The 21,988-nt window shown below is 30.7% G+C and overlaps 1 protein-coding gene across 1 annotated transcript in view; it reads right to left on the bottom strand.

Moving 5' to 3' along the window:
- Positions 1-21,988, bottom strand: part of LOC129984411 (endothelin-converting enzyme 2-like) — a 70,727-nt gene that overhangs the window by 1,568 nt on the left and 47,171 nt on the right. Inside the window, exons 19-20 of the mRNA XM_056094288.1 lie at positions 19,936-20,031; positions 17,360-17,448 (exon numbers count right to left, since the gene is read on the bottom strand). Of these exons, the coding sequence (XP_055950263.1) occupies positions 17,360-17,448; positions 19,936-20,031 (185 nt within the window). The remainder of the gene's footprint in view (positions 1-17,359; positions 17,449-19,935; positions 20,032-21,988) is intronic.

The raw sequence follows: 21,988 nt of genomic DNA, 5'->3' as shown, positions 1-21,988 counted from the left end.
GGAATAACTGTAAAAAAAGTAAATAATGTCAGCTGGCTTGGCTTCTTCAGTAAGCTGATACGTAAAAATCTACCTTTCATATTGGGTAATAATTTCTTTCTTTTTAAGGAGATGCAACGGAACTTTTTAAAAATTCGCATAGATTGTCAAGGAATTTACTAACATAGTATTGTAAAATATATCTCATCTGCATTTAAAGTTGTCACTTCTGGCAAATGATCCTTATCAATCACAAGAAAGCACAAAAGTAAATTACCCTACGAATGCATTTTCTCGCGAGACACTTCAGACATGGAAACGCGAAGCTTCCGATAGGGTGGTCAGTTCTCCCCACACTGGTGAGCACAGAAATGGTGAGGAGTCTGCTACCCTCTTCAGATGATTAGACGTGCCTGCTACCGAAAGAATTGTACCGCAGCCGATAACGGCCTATAGAATTCAACCACAGTTCCCGCCTATGCTTCAGCGGCATTCCGATTATTCAACACTTCCGTGTGTCTGCAGCAGGTCGAAGTAGTGTTTATGGTTACTGTTACTCTAAAATTATTGCAAAAAAAGGAAAAAAAAAGTACAAAAATATCACTGTACAAAAAAAGTATATTTATGTAACCCTTTCGGTTATTCGACCCGCATAAATACAGAGCAGTTCCGGCTTACTCGAGAGCTAATAATGTAGCTAGAGGAAGTAAAGGGAATAAAGATGTCCGTAGCGCTAGACTATGGAGGAAGGCAATATTTCCTACGTATTGTTTGTCTTGAAAGTCAGGAATTCTGCTAATGAGATCGGGAAAGGGCGAGGAAATATCTCCAATTCTTACTCTGCCAAAATGACTTTCTCTCTGTGTCTCTTCCGTTCCGGATTGAAGCGCTTAAAATTCGGTCTTTTCAGAAATCTTTGTGATGAATTCCAAATTCGTAGTAAAGAACTCGGAATGAATGAAGTTGTATATCAATAATCAAAGAAATATGGAAAAAATTGTTATATTTCGCTCATTTGAATGAGTTGAAAAAAGTTTGAATTCCTGAGAGAAAATGAAAAGTATATCTAAACTCTCCGACTACAATAGCTGTGATTATTTCTTAACAATATGGAACGGTATCTTTTTAATGAACTTAATGAAAACACTTTCAAAAACACATTTTTACCAATAAACCAGAAAGGAGATTTTATATTTTCATTCATTTCTACTTTTTAATTTCATTGCTTTACAAGCAATACTACTTACAATTAGCCTTTCCAAATATTATAGTTGCGAATGATAAATTAATATTTTTACAGAGCCAATAATAAATAGTTTTTAATAATTCTTATTTTTTTCAATTCCGATTTTTCAAAAAAATATCTGGAATCTGTAGTTTAGAAATATTTCTTTTTTACTTCAAAAAACGTAGCTACATTTTTCAATCTTTGCTTGCTAAATGTCCATTTATAATTCATTATAATAGTGTTATATGGTATGGGATAGTGAAATCAATATTTAATTCATTATCACGTGGGACCTCAAAATTAAAAATTCATTTTATTCAAAACTTAATCAAATGAATCGATAAGTTGATAAACAGATTCTGAAAATATCCAAATCGGCCAATGCCAATAAGAGTACAAAAACATGTAAAATTTAAAAATTCAAGCGCCAGTGGCGTAACTAAAGAGTGAAGCAATGCTGACAAATGCTTAATGTGTGGCATGTCTTTACTCTCTCATGTGCAAAGTATAGAGAAAGTATTGTAATCGTCAAAAAATTTGAAATTCCGAGGAATTTTCACGTTTTAGATCACCCTGATTTCGAAAAACACTTTTAGAAAATGTCTGCTTATGACAAAGATAATTAAAAAACGCTTTGAGCTAGACGGATGAAATTTCGTTTGAGGTTTTGAAAATAATTTGTAGATTTCTACCACACTTTGACAATCTGTTCAGATGAAGTCGGTCTGTACGTCTGTAGGAATATAAATCAATACGATAACTACAAAACGATGAGAGCTAGATGCATATAATTCGGTATATAGATTTAACATCTATAGTGTCGATACCTATCAAATTTCGAGCCAAATTCAACAAGGGGTTGAATGTCTGTCATTTATACTTTCAGAGAATCTTCTTAGAAACGAAAGTAGGTCTAGGGAGCTCCTTGTCTAATTCTTGCATAAAATCTAGGCGTAGCTTTACCAGGCCTGCATGACTTTGGACAGGTTTTTGCCGAAAACACTTTACGTAAAATATGTATGCGAAATGTTAATGAATCCTGAGCCTTATTAGGGGAAGTTTGTTTTAAAATTTTTCAGGCTGTAATGTGAATGGTTTTAAAGCAATTCACGGAATGTGGCCAATACCACATTCTACCTTAAATAGAAGTAAAGTAATTTTCCATAAGACTGTCGAATATATCTATTTCATTTTTATATTTTTTTAAAAGAAATAATACAGAATGGCACATCAACATGCTTCCTGCCTTCTTTCCCATGACGCCCTACTTTTTTGGTTCACTTTTGTAAATTCGAATTTTGTTAGTAACGAAACTACATAATTATAATTCCAACGAATAGCAGCTATTTTGTTAGCTTTACTAAACTATGCATCAGATGTTCCTCTCACAGTTTTAGCTAACGATTTTGAAGATATTAGAGGGCATTTTTCCATTCGATTATCTCGAACAGCTCCAATGGCGCAAACTGAAATGGGTTAAACAATCTCTTTTGTTTTACCCATGTGCAGTAAAAAATTATAAGCATATATCTTGTGAAACTTAAGATTGTTCATAACAGAGAGCAAAGTTCCTACAACCCCTTGAGAAAGATATTCCATACATTTTCCTTGAGGTCCTTGATAAGGAATATATTGAAAGGATGTCAATAATTTGTCATCAATAATTTGTATCCAAATTTTTTAGGTTTATTTTGTAGTTACATCTTACAACCACGTCTTCTAAAATAAAGTACCCTTCTTTCATCTGTCGTTAGATTTTTAAAAATATTCCAAATTGTTGCAATGCAATATTAAGTAAAGAAATTTTGTAATAACGATTCTCTTTGTTGACGGCCGAATTGCCAATCAAATGTAGACATCTTTGTCATGGTATCGCTTCCTGGATTTAGTTTTATTCACTAAATCTTTAACATCCAAGCACTTTTCAAGTGGCACCACCTTTAACATCCAGACTTTCTCAGCGTGTCTCTGAAAGACATGGACTCGTCCTAGCTGAGGGGCAGTTACCCCCCACACTCTGAAGTAATAAAACTGTCGACGCTCTACCTTGAATAATTGCCTTGCGGTTTTCGACAACGAGATTCATTTTCCATCCGCTTAAGAGTTTTATTCTAATGTATTTATATTTTTTAGTGTGAAGTGTTTCGCTCATCATCTTTGCGGGACATTTTTCTTTTTACAAAAAATTTGAAATTTATTCTATAATTTAAAAAATAGGTTTTTTTTTCGTAAGTTTTATGTTAGGCTTCCAAACCATTTAAATAAAAACTGACTTTACTAGCAATTTCAAAAACATCTTTATGTTCCATTTAATTCTCAATAGGCTTTTACATTTTTTTGTTGCCAAAATTAAATAATATGTCATATATTACCATGTAAAAATTTTTTATATAGTAATGTAAAACATACATTATACATATATCAATGCAATTACTACACTTTTTTTACATAGTATAGATGTCAATGCTTTTCAGTGATAATGTTTTAAATCTTCATTTAATACCGAAATAAAAACAATCGTTGGATAAAAAAAAATGTTATTACTCTTTTTGAAAGATGTTTCGAAAATAATATGTTCTTTCAACACTCAGCGAAGGGTGTTTTTTTTTTTTTTTTTTTTTTTTTAATTGTCTTTAGCATTTTTTTTTTTTTTTTTAGTATAAACGATTATCTTTATTGAATTTTTAAATATAAAATATTATTTTGCATTTTCGATAGTGATACTAAGAGAAAAATTTTAGAACTTTAATTAAATTTTTAAAGAAGTTTTCACATTTTTTTTTCTCCAAAACCGTACGCATTCTTGCTTTTACATTAAATAATCGAAAAAGAATGTAGAGTAAAGATAAATTTCAAAAATATCTGTATTTTGCCACTCATTTTTACTAATGTTTTAAAATATAACTATTAAAATTTTTTCTAACCAAGGGAATATATTACGTCAAACGTTATATATCTTATCTATCAAATTGTTTCGATAGATGAGATAACATATTTTTAAAACTTCATTTAATACTGAAACACAAAAAATTATGAAATAAAATTCGGGGGGAAAATTATTCAGCGAAATATATTTCAAAAATACATTCCTTCAGTTTTCAGCCTGAACATTTTACTAAAACATTACATTCTTCATAAACTAAATATGAAGATTCAACACATTTAAAATTACATTAATCATAAATATTACTTTTTTAGTATGAACTGTCATATTGAATTTTTCAAGGTGAATAACTGATTTTAAAATGTTATGTGAAGTTTTCTATAATCTTGTTAAGACAAGATAAATTTTTGAACAGAAGCTTCATATTAAATTTCCACAAATTTACACACGAGGGAATCATTTGCAAATTTTTGATAATATGTATATTATATAACATTTTTTGACTCCTCATCTCTATCTCTCTCGTTCACCTGACCCTCGTTAGTTTCATCTCCTGCTTATTTGCTTAGAATAAACGAGAGATCAGCTAAATTATCATTTTTTGGCCAACCATCATCTTCGCTGATAGATCACTGTCACTTTCATCAGAATCAAGTAAAATTGCTTTAATTTCTTCTTCAGTGTGTTCACGATTTCTTTTACTCATAATGAAGAAATAATAAGCGTTTCAATATAAAAATTACTCTGATAATCCAAACACCCGATTCACAGTACATAAAATAAAGAGTAGAAATTCACAACTGAAGAGAAATTTTCAGAATGGCATTCTAAAAAGGAACTCAGTATTTATATAAATTATCTCACTCTTTGAAGAGGGCGATAAAGAATACTCCAAATCTTTTTTTTTTTCTTTTTTGTCTTTAATTCTATTTTAAAAGCGGTAGTTTGTATACGGCCTCAGAATAACCGACAGTCCTTTGATGAAAGAATAAGATGCAGTGTAAAACGACTTCCTTCCATAGTAACAAGTATCGCTACCCATTTTGTGAGAAAACTGTGATGTGAATAGGCCGCATTGACAATGCAATGGTTTGTCTTTACATCATTACAATAGTCTTACTACTGGAAAGGTCTTCTGATGCTTGTCCGAAAAATAAACAACGTGTCGGTATCCTTATATATCATTCATCGTTACCAGAGAACTTCAGTGGAAAATTTCTTTTATAAATGGCCATAAAATCTTTCCAATTTTGAGCTAACAACACGTGAAAATAGAAACTAAAACCCTTTTAAAATACAAAATAAACGCCAATAACCTATTTAGTGAATTCCTCCTCAACCCCTACCGCCCGAAGACACAGGGGAAACTACTGTGAAACAGCCGCGATTGTCGAAGATAACGAGGACCTCCTGGAGTGTTCAGTAGAATAGCCACTTTTAATACCCATCTCCCCTAAAACGGCTAGCAGCCGCCCCAAACCGCCAAACGTGGATGTCATAGAGTAAATTCTCAAACCGCCCCGCTGGAATCGAGAGGGTTCACTAAAGTTGTGCCCGTGTCCGGAGCATTTTCCCAATACATTTTTTCAAGTAATAATCACTATAAAAAAGAATATCTATAAACTTTCTGATGTCCCTCTCATTGACATCAATTCTTTTGCGCTGAATATCGGTTAGTCTCTGTATCATATCATTAGTCGTCATGTTAAAAAATTCAACGAGAGTTTATCCTAATATCGTATCTGAAATATGTTGATGATCTTGAGAAGAAAAAGAACATGGTGAAAACGAAAATTCTCGTTCACATTTTTTTCCACTTAGATGGTTTTGTATCAGTTCCTCCATAAATATTTGATCAAACTTCCACAGTTCCAGCAGTATCTCGAATTTCAAGGTCACCACATCTTTCTGTTATATTACAATTTGAGGTAGAATCGTGTATTTCCTCTCCGCCACTGACCACGTTTGGTTCCGGGGGAACAATTATCATTCCCAGGATTATCAAATTCGTCATAGAATAAGGAATTCATACATTCAAGATGTTACTCAGCTATTAAAAATTTGGGGACAACAGAAATGTCCATATAGACTCACAACTAAAAAATAAAGAAGCAACTGAACTATAATAAGGAAGGAAGGAAGTACTAAAGTTTAAGATAAGGAAGTACTAAAGTTTCACAAACACATGTGCAATAGTATATACAAAGGAACCAGTTTTGACGAAGGGGACTGATACAAAGGAATTTGAGAACTTCCCAACCTTCAGTTACTCACTGCCCTCCAGCATAAAAAAATAAAAACACACATTGTTCGGTGAATTCAAGGAATGCGATCTGAAAGAATGAGTGATTAGAAAGAAAAAAAAAGATGTATAACGGACTATTGTTCCTTTATAGGACCGTTAGAAAACAGGTATCAAATGCCTGGAATATTTTTTTCATTCATATTTTTAATAATTTGAACAACACTGATAATATATTAAAATTCTAAATGTTTAGTAAAAAAAAAAATTATTTTAATCGAATGGGTTAAGACTATAACATTTTTAGGGATGAATTTAAAGCAGGTTTTTTCAATTAATTTGTCTTTCAAATTCCATTTTCCCCAATAATTTATTAAATTTAGTCCATTTATAATAATTTACTAGAAGTTTTATGTAGATTTTAATATTTTTTTTATTTATTCAGTTTTAATTCACCTGTCCTTTAAATAGAACGGCGGTAAAGTTTGGTTAAATAAAGAGTAAAATTACATAGTTGCTGATACACCAATAAAATAACTTTTAGCTATGAACATTAATAAAAAGTAAAACAGAAAAATACATTTAATTGAAATAAAGGGCATTATGAATTTAATTTCATCTTTTAAGTTTTAAAATCCGAAAGAAAAAGTAAGAAGTGTTCATAGAAAAATGATTAATTCAAATTTAATTAGGTAAATTCGTTTGCAATAACATTGAACGCTGTTAAATCGTGAGTTTTAATGTAAACCTTTTTATATTTACTTTATAGAAATTATTCTTAGAAAATTTGGCTTTCGAGAAATCGAAATATTTTACGAAATGATTCATCATTAAAAACATAATTATTAATAAACGCTTATAACCAGTTAGAAATTCAAAACAGGGATAATAAGGTAAAGCATAATGAATAAATAAGAACTTCAACTGGAATGCAACAAAGGATGAATTTGAAATATGCATGACGCGGTTTTTAACTCATCTATAATGTACACTGCGAGAAAATATTAAAACAATATAATTTAAATATTTGCTGAAATTCGAAGTTATTCATCTTTCCGAAAGCGAAATTTAAAAAAATTGAAATGTTTACTTCTCTTTGATCTGAAGGAAAATTATTCACAAAGAACAATTTTTAAAAATCATAACCTAAATTATTTTCACGAAAGAGTTCAAAGATTCTGACTGGAGGACTAATCAACCAGTCAATTGTATATTTAATATCTAATTTGAAATTCCGTTTTCTGTTTGACTGATTCGAGAAATTATCGTGTGGTAGATATAAAAAGTTAAAATGGTGAATAAATGTTATAAATAGCATTTAATTATCATTAGTGTAAAAAAGGAAAACAATTCAACTGAAATAATGCATTCTGTGCAGCATAAAATAGTCAAATTAAGTAAAATATGCATTATTTTTTATGTTTTTATTTAGTACAGCCCTCATCATATAATTATTTGATTCGAAATATTAACTTCAAAGTTCATGATTTCAAACAATTTCATTTTTTTTCAAAATGCGAATTAGAATTATGTCATCCGCCTACGTTGCAACTCGCATTTCAACCGAATTCTTTTTTGTTTTATTCGGAAGCTTATAATTTTAAATTTCCAAAACTGTTTTTATTTTATTTTTACGACATCCAGAAGAAAGAACCAACGCCTTTTATATAAATGCTGAAAGCTTAAAACGAAACCAGAAGTTTCTTTAAATTCATTTTAAGTGAGAAATAATGTTCAGTATTTTCTATCGCATAAATGAATATTCGTTTTAATTATTTTTTGATTGTTTATCTGAATTATTTGTGTCTATTAATTACTTTTTGAGTTTCTACATCTGTCTTTTTGGCTGGGAGGAAAAGGAAAGCTCGCAAACAGTTTTGTTGAAAAACTTCTAAATTTCTACTGGATAATCACAATAAAAAAAACTCAAATGAAATTAACGAAGCAGTTTCTTTTTGTTTATGAGAAAGGCTGCAACATAAAACGCAATATTTTATATGCATATTTATCCACATTTGCCGGCGTCCTGGCATAGGGGTAGCGCGTCTTCCCCATGATCTCGGTGTCCCGGGTTCGAGTACCGGTTCGGGCATGGATGTTCTGTAATTTATCTGTGAGATGTATGAATGCCCCCCCCCCCCCTGTAAAAAGGAGTTGTGCAAGCGAATGTGACGCATGAAGTGGCCAAGTCGTACTCTTGGCGTAGTTGGCGTTACTGAAAAAAACAAGAGACGCTCACTCGGCTTAAATCACTGACAGATAACTGTCATGGGCTTGTAAAGTGACATAAGTCATAGCACATATCCACATTTAATTCAAGAAGATAAAAAATAATAAATGTAAAAATATTAGAAACTTTCATTTTTTACAAATTAAAATTAGATAAACTTTGTTAGATTTATCAGGCATCTTTAGTATTAAATAATAATAATAATAATAATAATTAAAATGCAATAAAAATTATATTCTTTTCTACGTTTTTGTTATATATATATATACACACACACAGGGTGTTGCCGAATTCGACAGACAAATTCAGATGGGTGATAGTAGGCATCTAGAGGATAAAGAATCACCAGGCAACATGGGGTCCCAAACGATGTTTAGTAGGTGAAAATCGCAAAAATAGATGGAATTGCACCTACTAAGCGTCGTTTGGAACCCCATGTTGTATGGTGATTCTTTATCCTCCTGATGCCTACTATCACCCCTCTGAATTTGTCGGTCGAAAACCCTGTATATATATAATATAGGCAAAATTACCTGCTTATGAAAGTATTTCCAACACAGTAAAAATATATACAAGTACATTTTGTATATATTTAATTCAAGCGCGATTAATCTATTTATATTACTTCATGCAAACATTTTAAAATTTATCGTCTGATATATAGAGATAGTAGTGACCTCTTTAGCTGCTTGTACCTATCGAGCTGAATGTTTCAGTAATAGAATAGAATTTCCAAAATATTTCAACAGCGTTTGAGCACTTTTCGCTAATTTAACTGCAGCTTCTTGGCATGGAAACTTATCTCTTCTACAAATGTGGCTTTGTATTAATACCACACCTAGACTTTAAAAAAGAACCATCATTTGCTGAACTGCTAGTTTCTCTCCTAAAAGAACGTGTTTCTCGATTATCAAATATCAAAGCTTTTGATATATGAAATATTCAAACTCATCATAACTAAGAAACTAGCCCACCCCCATCTTCGCAGTCATTTCAGGATTTGAAAAATCCAGCAAGCAAAAGTAAACTTCTAAAGACATTGAATTCAGTACTATTAATTTCTTTCTAATTATCTCTAAGCCCATGTTTCCCTCTTATATTTTAGACGGCCGCGATGATTTGGATGTAAAGTCTCGGCTTCGGAACTGGAGACCCGATTCCACCGAAGAACTTTCATGAAAGCGGATCTGGGAGTTAAATGTGTGTGTGATGTGGAACTTTAGAGAGGGGGTGCCAGCTCAGGAGTCGTCCTCACCATCTGATCGCTGTTCAAAATGACGAGGTCCATTCCAAAATAACCCTAGTGTTGCTTTAAAGCGGGGCGTTAATATACCTAACCTAAATCTTTTATATTTGAGTTAACGATGACAATTTTCTTGATGTCTTTTGCGATAAACAACATAAAATTAAACAGTTCGACATGAATTCTTCATCTAGCAGATCCGAGTAAAAAGTTCAAAGTATCCTTAAAAGTACGTTTACTTGCTTCCAAACGGGACTCACTTCCATACTAAATCAATTTATCTTGGACAAGTAAATGTTTTCATTTTTTCAATGGTAATTCATTTTCTTCTAAATTATCACTGTCGTTCGAAGATCATTCAGTACTTCAGAAATATTATCTTCCAATTCCGACCTAATTTCTTTATCCAATAGCCAATAACACATTATGAATTTCTCCTTCTAAGAAAGATCTATTCGTCATTTAACTAATAAAAATATCGCTGTTAGAAGTTGGAATTGGTAGGAGAATTACTAATTACACTCAACTCGGGGCTATTTTCAAAATTCAGACGCTGTTGAATCGGAAAGAAACTTTTTAGCGATTCTCATCAGTTATGAATTCATGCATCTCTAGAGAGTCTAAGGGGGAAAGTTTGAGGGAATTTCTTCAAACAGTCTTTTGAAACTTCCCACAGACCTAAATATTTATGTCTAGACTTTCTGTCACCATTACACGTTTCCAGCAATGAACCAGAAAATAAACATTATAAATATATGTGTATTTCTAATATACAGCCTGAGTAAAAACTTTAAGGCCAGTAAAAAATTTTGAGAAAATGTAAAATAAAATAAAAGGGATTCAAATAATATTAATTATTAAAGTTCATTGATAAGAAATAAATGCCATAAACATAATTTGTAAATACATAATTATGAGAAACATGTGGTTATGTAAAACGTTAGTATTTCTGCCTGAGTAAAAACTTTAAGGCCACCAGTCATTTTTTAAGAAATAAATGTAATATAATCGTGTAATTACCATTGCAACTACTAGCTTGTGACAACGCTGCAATTTTCATATTTGTCATACGTTTATTCGAAGTATTGGTGATCTTTGTGAAGATGACGAAGGGTCAGAAGTTAACTGATCGTGAAAGAGGACAGATCGAAGCTTTGTCTTCAACAGGAATGAGTAGTCGTGCTATTGCGATAAAGATAGGAAGGTCAAAGACTGTAGTCAACAATTTTTTTTAAAATTGAAAGGCAATTATGGTAAAAAGAATACTGGGGGAAGACCTAAAGCTTTGTCCTCACGTGATGAAAGAAGAGTTTGCCAACTTGCATCTACTGGAAAGTACTCAACCAGGAAACTGATTCCGACGACAGGTTTAAAAGTTTGTCAAAAAACGATTTATAACACAATTAGAAGGTCTGGAAGGTTCACTTATACAGCAAAATTGACTAAGCCTCAGTTACTGCAGAGACACAAAATAGAGCGTTTGAACTTTGGCCAGAAAGTCATGACCTGGGACAACCAATGGATAGAAATTATTTTTTCTGACGAAAAAAAATTGGAATTTGGATGGACCAGATGGCTGGTATTTCTACTGACATGATATAAGAAATGAAAAAGAAATATTCTCCAAGCGCCAATTAGGTAGAGGGTCTGTCATGACTTGGGGCTGTTTTGCTTACAATGGTGTGCATTCGTTTCAGGTAGAATGAATTCACAAGGATACCAAAATGTCCTAACAAATCATCTTTTGCCAAATGCTGAATGTCTTGCTGGAGAAAATTGTAAATATCAGCAAGACAAATGCATCGATCCATTCGAGTAACAGCACAAAAAATTGGTTCCAAGTCAACAATGTTGAAACTGTGAAACTGCCAGCTAGATAACCTGACCTCAACCCAATTGAGAACCTTTGGGGTGACTTATCAAGAAGAGTTTATGCAAATGGGAGACATTTTACATCAACAACAGAGCTGAAATTTACTATCGAAGATGAATGGTATAAAACCAACCCCACCCTTTGTCAAAAACTCGTTTCATCCATGAAAACAAGAATATTTGAAGTAATTCGAAGAAATGGCTCCTACACAACCTTCTAAGAATTTGTAATTTTTTTCTTATATGTTATTTTCTATGTTGGCCTTAAAGTTTTTACTCAGGCCCAAATATTCATCTGTGTGTTCTGTAATAATTTCTAATAATAAAATATTTGCAAATTAATTTTTCTACTTTTTTTACTTTTATTTAAGCTCAATAATTATCAATCAAATGGTATTTTAATTCCTCAGTTTATATGTTTCCATTTTCTCAAAAATTTTTACTGGCCTTAAAGTTTTTACTCAGGCTGTATATTAATAATAAATATGTTTTCGTATTTACAAATATATTTATTCTTTATATTACATAATGCTTTTTCTTTTTAATTCCATGCACTTGAGCATAAAAATACAAAAATGTAATCCACAATATATGAAAACTTTTTTCTAACATATAAACTTAATTGCAATAAAAAAACGAATATATTTCACAAAATAACAGGTTAAGTACATTCATGAAGACACAACGTAATAGACACATTATTTTTTTAATTTTATAACAAATGAAATGGCTTTGGGTTCAGAATGAACTCGAACACGGCGTCAGGGTTAAAGTATCTCAAAATTCCTTCTATGTCATTTTATCAGTTTAATTTTGCCACACGCTTACTTACCATGCTTAATTTACCATCAAATTAAGCTTTATAAAAAAAATATGTGAATGCTTTTAATGCTTAAATTAAAGATTATATGCAATAATGATCATAAAATGTAATTACAATGTTTATTTTGATTGTATTTTTCAAAATGGTCTTCGAGCATATGCGGATATCTTAAATCAACTGGAGCGGTCTCCCGAAACCTTTCTTGCATTTTCTCTAATAAAGGTGAATTTGTATTTTAGACAGGTTTTCCCCCAACCAATTGAAGCCAAAATTTGACTCTGAACTACAATTGCTGTCAGAAAATCGCATACCAAATTTGATATATTTTAATTATTGCGTCTTTTTTAGTCATCACGTTTACATGCTTCTGAAAGCACAGACCGACAAACATCCAACACATATTAGATTTGGTTCAAAATGTGACAGTTTATCGATGTTAAGTTTGTGTACCTAATTTTATCTGTCTAGTTCTCTTCGTTTTGTAGCTATAGTGTTAATTTATTTTCGAGCAGACAGAAAGTAGGATTGTATAAGCCATATACCAGATTTCATCTGTATCTCAAAGCGTTTTGGAATTATCTTTGTCTCAAGCAAACAGACGGACAGTCAGACATTTTGAAACTCAGAGAATTCTAAAACGTGGAGATTCGACAAAGTCTGGTGTTCAGTTTTGTTTGGTGATTCCAGTTCTTTCTCTGTGTACGAAAAATACAGAGAAAGATAAATTCTTTTTCTGTATACCACTTCGTATAAGTGAAAGTAAAAATGTGTAGAGGGGGAAAAAATGCATCGGTAGTTTTCTTTTCTCATCTTTCTCTTATTCGTTTTCAAAATGGCGCTTCATGGTAAAGGAAAGAAAACGCTTTTGCACTTTGAACAGCTTCAATTCTACTCCGAGTCGATTTGATCTGCCATTTTGGTGACAAGTCCATATGTCTAATTTTATTTATTCATCTTGTTGTGCTTTTCAATTTCAAATCAGAAAACGATTACGCTTTGAAAGAATTAGTTTAAAACTTGATATATATTGGTTTACTGCTCACTCTCAGATTCCAAATCCCTCGCCACTTTTCGCATGTACCAGGAGGAGTTTATTTTGTCAAAAAAAGGGTGAGAGGAGAGATGAAAAGGGTAGTTGTTTACACTTAGCAATAGGGTGAACAATTATTCGCGGAATGAGGAGGAGTAATAACCATTCATCTTTCTGGCCACCACTCCTTTACGAAGTGTCAGCGTCGAAAAGTGCTACTCTCGAGTTCCTGAAACGGACAGTACAATTCTGAAGCCAAGATATGCTAACAAATTTCCTCCCAACTTGTTGTGTTTTTGAATTATCGTTCTCATAGGCATGCAGACAAAATACAATATTGATGTTCGCAAACTCAGGGAAATCGAAATCTTAAATTCTAATATTTTGACGATTTCAATATTTTCTATTCAAATACGAGAAAATTGAATAAATTTAATGGAAACAATCTTTAAAAACACACTTCCATAAATAAAGAAAATAGCAGAAATTTAATTAATTTTTTTGTCTTATATATAATATTAAATAAAGTAATACATAAACAAAAGAAAATATATAAAAAATAACAAAAAATGAGAATAAACTCGACGAAAAAATAAAAGGGTTTTCATATATGAAACGAGATGATAAAATATATATAAATAGTATGGAATTCGATATTATATATTACTGAATATAATAAGTAATATATAAATAAATAGTATATATTACTGAATTTTAAAATAATTTTTCGAAAATTTACTATTAGATGGCGCTACTTATATGAAACATTAACTAGTTAACTTGAATAATTGATGGATAATTTTCGAAAATTTAAAAATATTGTACTGTTATCGAGCATACATAAGTTTACGAATTTTAAAACCTAATACACCAGAAACAGTGTAGACAATCAGTTATAATGCTCCATCTTCTCAAAAAGCATTAATAAAACAAGTTATATGAGAGTAAGTAAAACAATTTAAAAATTCCTAAATCTCAGTGGTGTGCATTCAAAAGACGAAGAAATGACGTATCAAAAGGGGGAAAAATTATATCAAAAAGTAAACATTTCTCGTCTTAGAACAATAGCGAGAGTAAGTGGTGTACGGGGAATAAAATGCATTTTCTCTCCAAATATCCATCATCGACTCAGCAAATGTTAATGGCTTGGCGTATTGTTAAAAAATGGCATAAAGCACTAAAGATTTGACTTCTAAATTTTACCTCCGGGACATATAAACTCTCCTTGCTTCCCCCCCTTTCTTGTCACCAGGTTAGAACTCTTTAAACAATATGCATTCATAAAATTGACATTTGGTTTTTAACAACAACAGTATATGATACATTTCTGTAGCACTTATATATCGCAGTTTATGTGTATTCAACAGCATAGTTTGAATTATGTTCCCAATGGGACTATTAAGATTCCGTCTATTTTTTCTATGTTTTTTTTTTAAATAAAAATTTTGTCGTTATTCATTTTTTCATACACGGAAGTGCACAACTCATAGATTTGTTATTATTCAGACATCATAATTCTCAGATTTGGTATTGCTGTTTTTTTTGTTTTTTCAAATGTTTAAAAGACTGTTTGGTAAATAACGAATATTTTTCATCGTTAAGCCTGATATTGAAACACTATTTCAAGATGAGAAGTAGCATTGAAATGGCACTTAATTTAAATGATTAAATTCGTTAATAAATTGCTGCCTTCGATAATTAATAGTTTCGTTTTGATACTTTGAAACAAATTTAGATTACGTTTTTAAAAAAATCCTTTTTTTTTATTATTTGAAACATTGGATTTGAAATGCAGTTTAATACAATGATAATACGCTACAATATTTTATGCTAAGGCTTTGATTATTATTGCAACTCCTTCCTACGAACTATAGTCAACATTTAAAATTCGATGTATTTATAGAACTCTGCTTTTCTGTGATTCGTATTCAGTCTGCTAGTTGTATTTCAATTGTATTCGCTATCTTTGACATAAATTTTTATTACATCTTCCCTTTTTTTCTATTTAAAAATGTTTTAAAAATAATACTAAAGTAGCTGCAATCACTAGACACATTATTCATTCAATAAACAAAAAAGATACGCTATTTAGAAGAAAATGTCTTCGTAAATTAATAGACGCTTCTACGCAAATATAACTTGAGCGAATAATATTTACTTTTTTTGCAAAACGAGCAAAGTTAAAAGAGTTGAAAAGAAAAGCAGTCCTCGGTGCTGAAGAACTGAAAGAAGTTTCATAAAGTAAATTATTCAATCATATCTCGTTACTACTACTCCAGCTCGCCGGAAAGCACTCGGAAAAACTTGAATGACCGCAGCAGCAACACTGGTGGGAAAACTGTGAATGAATCCATTGCCAGCCAAAGTATAACCCTTCCCTAAGGAAGTACGTCCCGTCATCGATGGGAAGAGCTAGGCTTCCCACCTTTTCGTGTACCCACAGACTTGGTTAGAACCAACCACCATGTGGAAAGCTTCTCGTCCTCAATGACGAGTTCTCTTCTCGGGGAAGAATTGAAAACTTACGAAATTAGCTTGTAACCGCCTTTCATGTCGACATTTCGAATTAATGATATTTGCAAGATAACATTTCTTATTAAATAATTGTAAGAATTTCATTTAATTGCTTCGATTTGGTACTTTTTCTCTGCAATATGACATTAATTTTAACAAAATCGTTGTTTCTCAAATATTACAAGTGTTATTTTGCTGCAAATAAAATATTTTTTTCTTTTTCAAAATTTTGTCAGCCTATAATCCGAATGTTTAATTTACTACCATGCATTATTTAGAAGTTATTTGATTTCAATTTTTATTAATCTCTAATTTTTTTTAAAAAAAATATGCGACGTTTTCAGACTGAGAGAATACTTGTCTTTTCGAGTCAATATCGATTCACGAGTGAATTAGGTAAAAAAGATATGTTCCGTTTTCTTATTTGTTTAAATAAAATACAGTATTCTAATTCAAAGAAAGTTAAAAAGCTAGTGAATGGAAGCAAAGAAAACATCATGCAAGAATCATTTTATATTCAAATAGATAAAAAAAATTAAACCTAGGGTAATATCGCCGAATGTCAACAACATTAACATTTTTTGAATGCGCAGTATTTTTAATTTAAAAAAATATAGTAGAATACTTTATAATTTATCTTCCAAACAAAGTATTAAACTTTTTAAGAAACAAATTTTAAAGTAGAAAATATAGTCTTAAAAATTGTATATCGGTTAAATGCTTGTGAAAGTACAGACCAATAGAAAGTCAACCCCTTGATAGATTTGGTTTCAAATTTGCTTGGTATCTACGTTTTAATCTGTGTATCAAATTTTAACCATCCAGCTCTCTTCGTTTTGTTGCTATCGTGTTAACTTATTTCGAAACAGCCTGACAGACAGACTTCCTCAAAACAGATTGTGCTCAAAATTTGATAGAAATCAACAGATTTGGTGTAAAGATCGTATACCCAATTTCAACCATCTTGCTCAAAACTTTTTTGAGTTATCTGTCTCATAAGCAGACAGATGGACCGACAGACATAATGGCAAAAATATTTTTTTCTAACTCGGGGAGGTTTAAAATATGGAGATTCATAAAAATTTGAGTTCGAATTTTTTTTTTTTTTTTTTTTTGGTGATTATAATGTTTTTTTTATACTTCGTACACAAGAAAGCAAAAATAATTTCATAAACCACATTTAAATCACTGCTTTATAAGTTGTATATTTTGCGGCCTAAATATATGATAGAGGTCATGTTACCGGTCCAATCGAATCAGTTTTTCAACTCCGATAACAGACCCCCTATGCCTTGTACATTTTATAAGCTTTACCTGTAACGGAATGGCGTCTGCAACAAAGACGACGTGGAATCGCCGATATACTCTTCATATCCCTCTTTATTTCGAACTTCGCACTTCATCTGAAAAAAAAAGGGAGACACTAAAACACCCTTGTTGAAAAAGTACACTTTATTCTACATGATAAATAAAAAAGGTAGAAATTTTTTTGAACACGCGGTTGAATTACAATGGCTAAACATATTTTGATGGAGTTCATCAGATCAAATAAAACATTTAAAGCACGCTTATGGCAACAACTCACTAGAAAAAAAAACACCTATTACTCATCTTTTGTAAATCTTGTGATACTCACCCCATGTTATTGCAAGTACTCATGTTTCAGCAGTTTGCTCCTTAATATTACACTCGGAGAAAATATTCAGTGGTGAAAATACTGCTGATATAAAATATTCCCTCGTCCCTTAGACGGTTCAGATCTAACTTACTGTGACTTTTCCTTCCTTTGAAATCGGAATTTCGAGCTTCTGTTCTTTTATATCAATGGCTGTATTGCAGAAGGCAAGGGCAACTTAGAAGAATATATCAAAAGATCTCAAGAATTTTCTGGCACGCGAGGCCCAAATTACCCAACACAAAGGCTGTCTATTTCGGTAAAAGCCCCTTTTGAGTTGAATTCTATTGAATGAAAATAAATATACTCTAGCGCCTTTTTTTAAAAAATTTCTCTCAGATTTGAATGAAGAATGTTATATTATATACATTTTCAATCATATTGTACCAAATAATTAATATTAACAAAAGTTTCGGAGTCAATATAGCAGGTATTAGTGAAAGACTGAGTCATGTTCCCACCAAATGGTTAGATAACGAATCCAATTTTATTCATTTTCAAACTGAATTCCCTATTGGAATGTATCATTCCTTAATTTGTAAAATAATTATACACACACGCATAATATTAATTCTATTTAAAGCAATGCAGATAACTCCAAATAATAATTTTCCAATAACTTTATAATTTTCCCAAGAACTATATAATTTTCAAATTATATAGCTCTAACAGCGTAACGATACATTGGCTCCTTTATCTTAATTTAAGAAGATAAAAAACGTAAATTTCCATAAAATTTAACAGAATATTTATTATACATGGATGGTAACAAACCCTATTTTTCTGCCATGCAAAAGCTATAATTAAAATGTGCTTATAGTTAAGGAAAATTAATTCCTTTTGAAAGTTAAACATTTCAAAAGATGTTTCATGAAAGGATCTACAAGGTAAAAATTAAATAATAGACAAATTTCAATGATTTACTCAATGTAATTAATTTATATGACCAGATGTTTCAAAATAATTTTTTAACAATTGACCAGATGTTTTTTGAATAATTTAATTTTGACCAGATGTTTTTTGAATAATTTAATTTTGACCAGATGTTTTTTGAATAATTTAATTTTGACCAGATGTTCAAATAAATTAATTAATTGACCAGATGTTTTTCAGATGTTAGATGTTTCAAAAATATTTTTTAAATGATTGAATGTCTGCAGTTTAGTGAAATTTTTTGGATGTTCATCATTTTTTCTTTATCTTTAAATATTTATGTGTTTAAAATGAACCCCTTGACATACGAATTTTTTTAACTTCTTAATTAGATGGTATTTTCTATTTGGGACATTTATCATTTTAATTCTTATAATAATATATGAGAATTTCAGATACTGAAACATTTTTAAGTGATGTTTACATTTTAAGTTACTTAAGTGAAGATTAAAAATTAAAAATTCACTAATTCAGTGAGTGAATCAAACTCGTTATTGTATGTGAAGAGATTTAATAAGAGTTATAAACAAACTGCTGAAATCAGATGCTTATTTTTTATTAATTCTAATTGCATTACAATGCTTTGTAAGGGCAATTTTTCATTGATGCTTCTTTTCTTACTGCAAAAGAATAATAGCGTGCTGTCGTTACAGCTAATGATTACTCGATATATTCGAGCAACCTTCATTGCCTCGGATTGTCGTCATGCGCATTCTTGCGCGTCGTTGTTTCACAAAATGAGATCTATAAAATGAAACGGTTCCTACTTTTTAAAACTGTGCTTCATTAAATCAAATGCAATCGAACTACTCTTAACAAACGCCTTGCTTGAAAATGTGAAAAAAAAAGTTGCTTGATGAATGATATTTCATCGAATGAGTGGCACTGAGACATCATGAAGTCACGAACCGGATTCGCCTGTATCTGTCTGTGTAAAGCGCTTGTTTGAAAAGAGCCTTTTATCTGAATGTTTTTATCGGATAGCGTTGTCGAACGCAACTCAGAGAGGAATTTGAGCAAATACATGAGGATTTTTTTTCGGACTGGATTACATCGATTCTTATCGAAAAAATGGTTTCGCTTTACGAGTAAGATTTGGGAATGAATCCGGCTCGTTAAACGAGATTCCACTGTATAAGTAGGATTTTGTTCAAATGCATTTATAATTTCGAAACACTTTGTGGTCACATTGAGTAATATTCTTGGAATCTAATGATGCATCAGGTCGCTCTTGTCATGCTTTCAGTTTGATGCGACCCTAAAGATAGCAAAATAATCGTACCTGAGCAAAACTGATGAAAAATAGTTGTTGATTAGTGAACTCCATCCCTGGCAACTTGGGTTCTTTTCCATGCTCTTTCACGTATCTTTGGTATGACTGAAATGAAAAGGAATTGTTTTATTTAAAACACACTTTTCATAACTGTTCAAATAAAAAAATAGTCAACGGGGACAAATGAATAAACAAATGCATTCAATTTCAATTAACGATTGACCATCTGTAAAATTGGTATTTTGGAAACTTTAAATTTCTATAACAGAATTTAAAAACTTATTTTATCTTTGAATGTGGATCTTTCTGCCATATTGCAGTGATTGTATTAAGCACAATAGTTTCCTTTAATATGGTTTTAACACATCACTGAGCAAATCGATAATGTTTCATGAGGAATATATTTCACTTTTTCATTAAAAAACATCTCGAAATCATTTTTTATAGCTTTATAAATTGTATAGAAGAAACAAAATTCGGACAGATGAAACTGAAAAAATTGAATGATTCATTTTTTTAGTTAGAAATTTGGAATGAAATTTATTCCTTCTGTCTGCCAGTTTCAGATTCTCTTTGTTATACCATTAAAGCCATATCGTCTTTTTAAATCCAAATTTTGAGAATTTAGCCATTTTTCAAAGCTCTTGATTATGGAATTCTTATTTGGTATTAAATTCATTTTCGATTTTAAGCTTGCTCATAACTTATAGAATTATTTCTTTTATATTACAGCACCATTACTGTTAGTTATTAAACTGTCACATTATTACATTTTTCAAATGAATGTTGGATATTACTGACCTGTGGTCAAATGGCCCTCAGTTATCCTCAAACGAAGTAGGATTTATCATTTTTATTATTATAATCGTTATTGAATAATACATCCACTCTTTCCTCAGAATGCGGATGTTCATATAACTGCGAATAAATTTAGCCTGAGCTATATTTGTTTTTTCTAAGCCTATATTATATAATATAAACTTTTTTCTGATATTTCTTTTTTTTCCGAGTGAATTCTTAAACATACGATTATTGATCATACTTAAAAATTGCATGCTAAATTTTTTTTTCTAGAAAATAAAAATAAAAAATATGGCATATAAATTTTTGCAGCTTATTATTAAAATAATATTACGCCTGTACTTTTAGCATGTAAAGAAATATTTACCTTAGTAACTAAATAACAAATGCTTTAATACCAAATCTAAAAGAAAAAGTAAAAGTTTTAAAAAATATATATTGAATTGAATTTAGATATTAATTGAATACTATCGGAAAAAAAGAGCATTTAGGAATTTCTTTTTTCAATTCTATAAATATCTTAATACTCCATTATGAATTAGAAATCACTTTTATTTTAATTAATGAAATTAAAAAAAAAATTATCTTATTTTCCGATTAGTATTTATTTCTTCTTTATGAATACGGAATGACTTTCCAATTATTAAAATAAAACAGAAAAATGTTCCAACTTATTTTTGTTAATACATGAGGGAATATCTTTTATTCGTCTGTTCCTTTGCAATTTCTTTTACATGAAGAGAACTATTCATTTCAAAACGATTTAGGAAGACGTTAGGATTTTTTTTTTTTATTTTAGTTTTGTTTCATCAAAGATTATAATGCACAAGAATTATATTATAAGCACAATGCCATGATAGTGATCGGATTCGTTTTCACGAAAGGAAGATTTTTCTGGTGATAATTTAATGAAAATGAAGTAGTTCAATCAATTATTCAAATTTAGCCTTTTTTGAAGAGAAGGTGCACATTTTTGAGAAGATTTGGTCTTATTTTACCATTTTAAGCCGGCAACCTTGCCATGTCGTACTATGAAATAAAGTGACGTATCTGCATCCCTACCCTTCCACCTCTTTTTTAAAAAATTACATCTTTATTTATATTTTTTTTCGATTCCATTACATGAAATAGTCACTATATATATGTAATGATATTTTAATATCTAATTTAATCCAAATTAATTTCCTAAATTTTTGCCTAATTCAACCAATGTCGGGGTCATTCTAAAGTGTTCTCTTGTTTCCTGATCCCATTCCACTGT

This window comes from Argiope bruennichi, chromosome 9 (assembly GCF_947563725.1).
Source record: "Argiope bruennichi chromosome 9, qqArgBrue1.1, whole genome shotgun sequence".
Classification (NCBI taxonomy): Eukaryota; Metazoa; Arthropoda; class Arachnida; order Araneae; family Araneidae; genus Argiope; species Argiope bruennichi.
The sequence above is the reverse complement of the archived record's forward strand: the minus strand, read 5'-3'. Positions and strand labels throughout refer to the sequence as shown.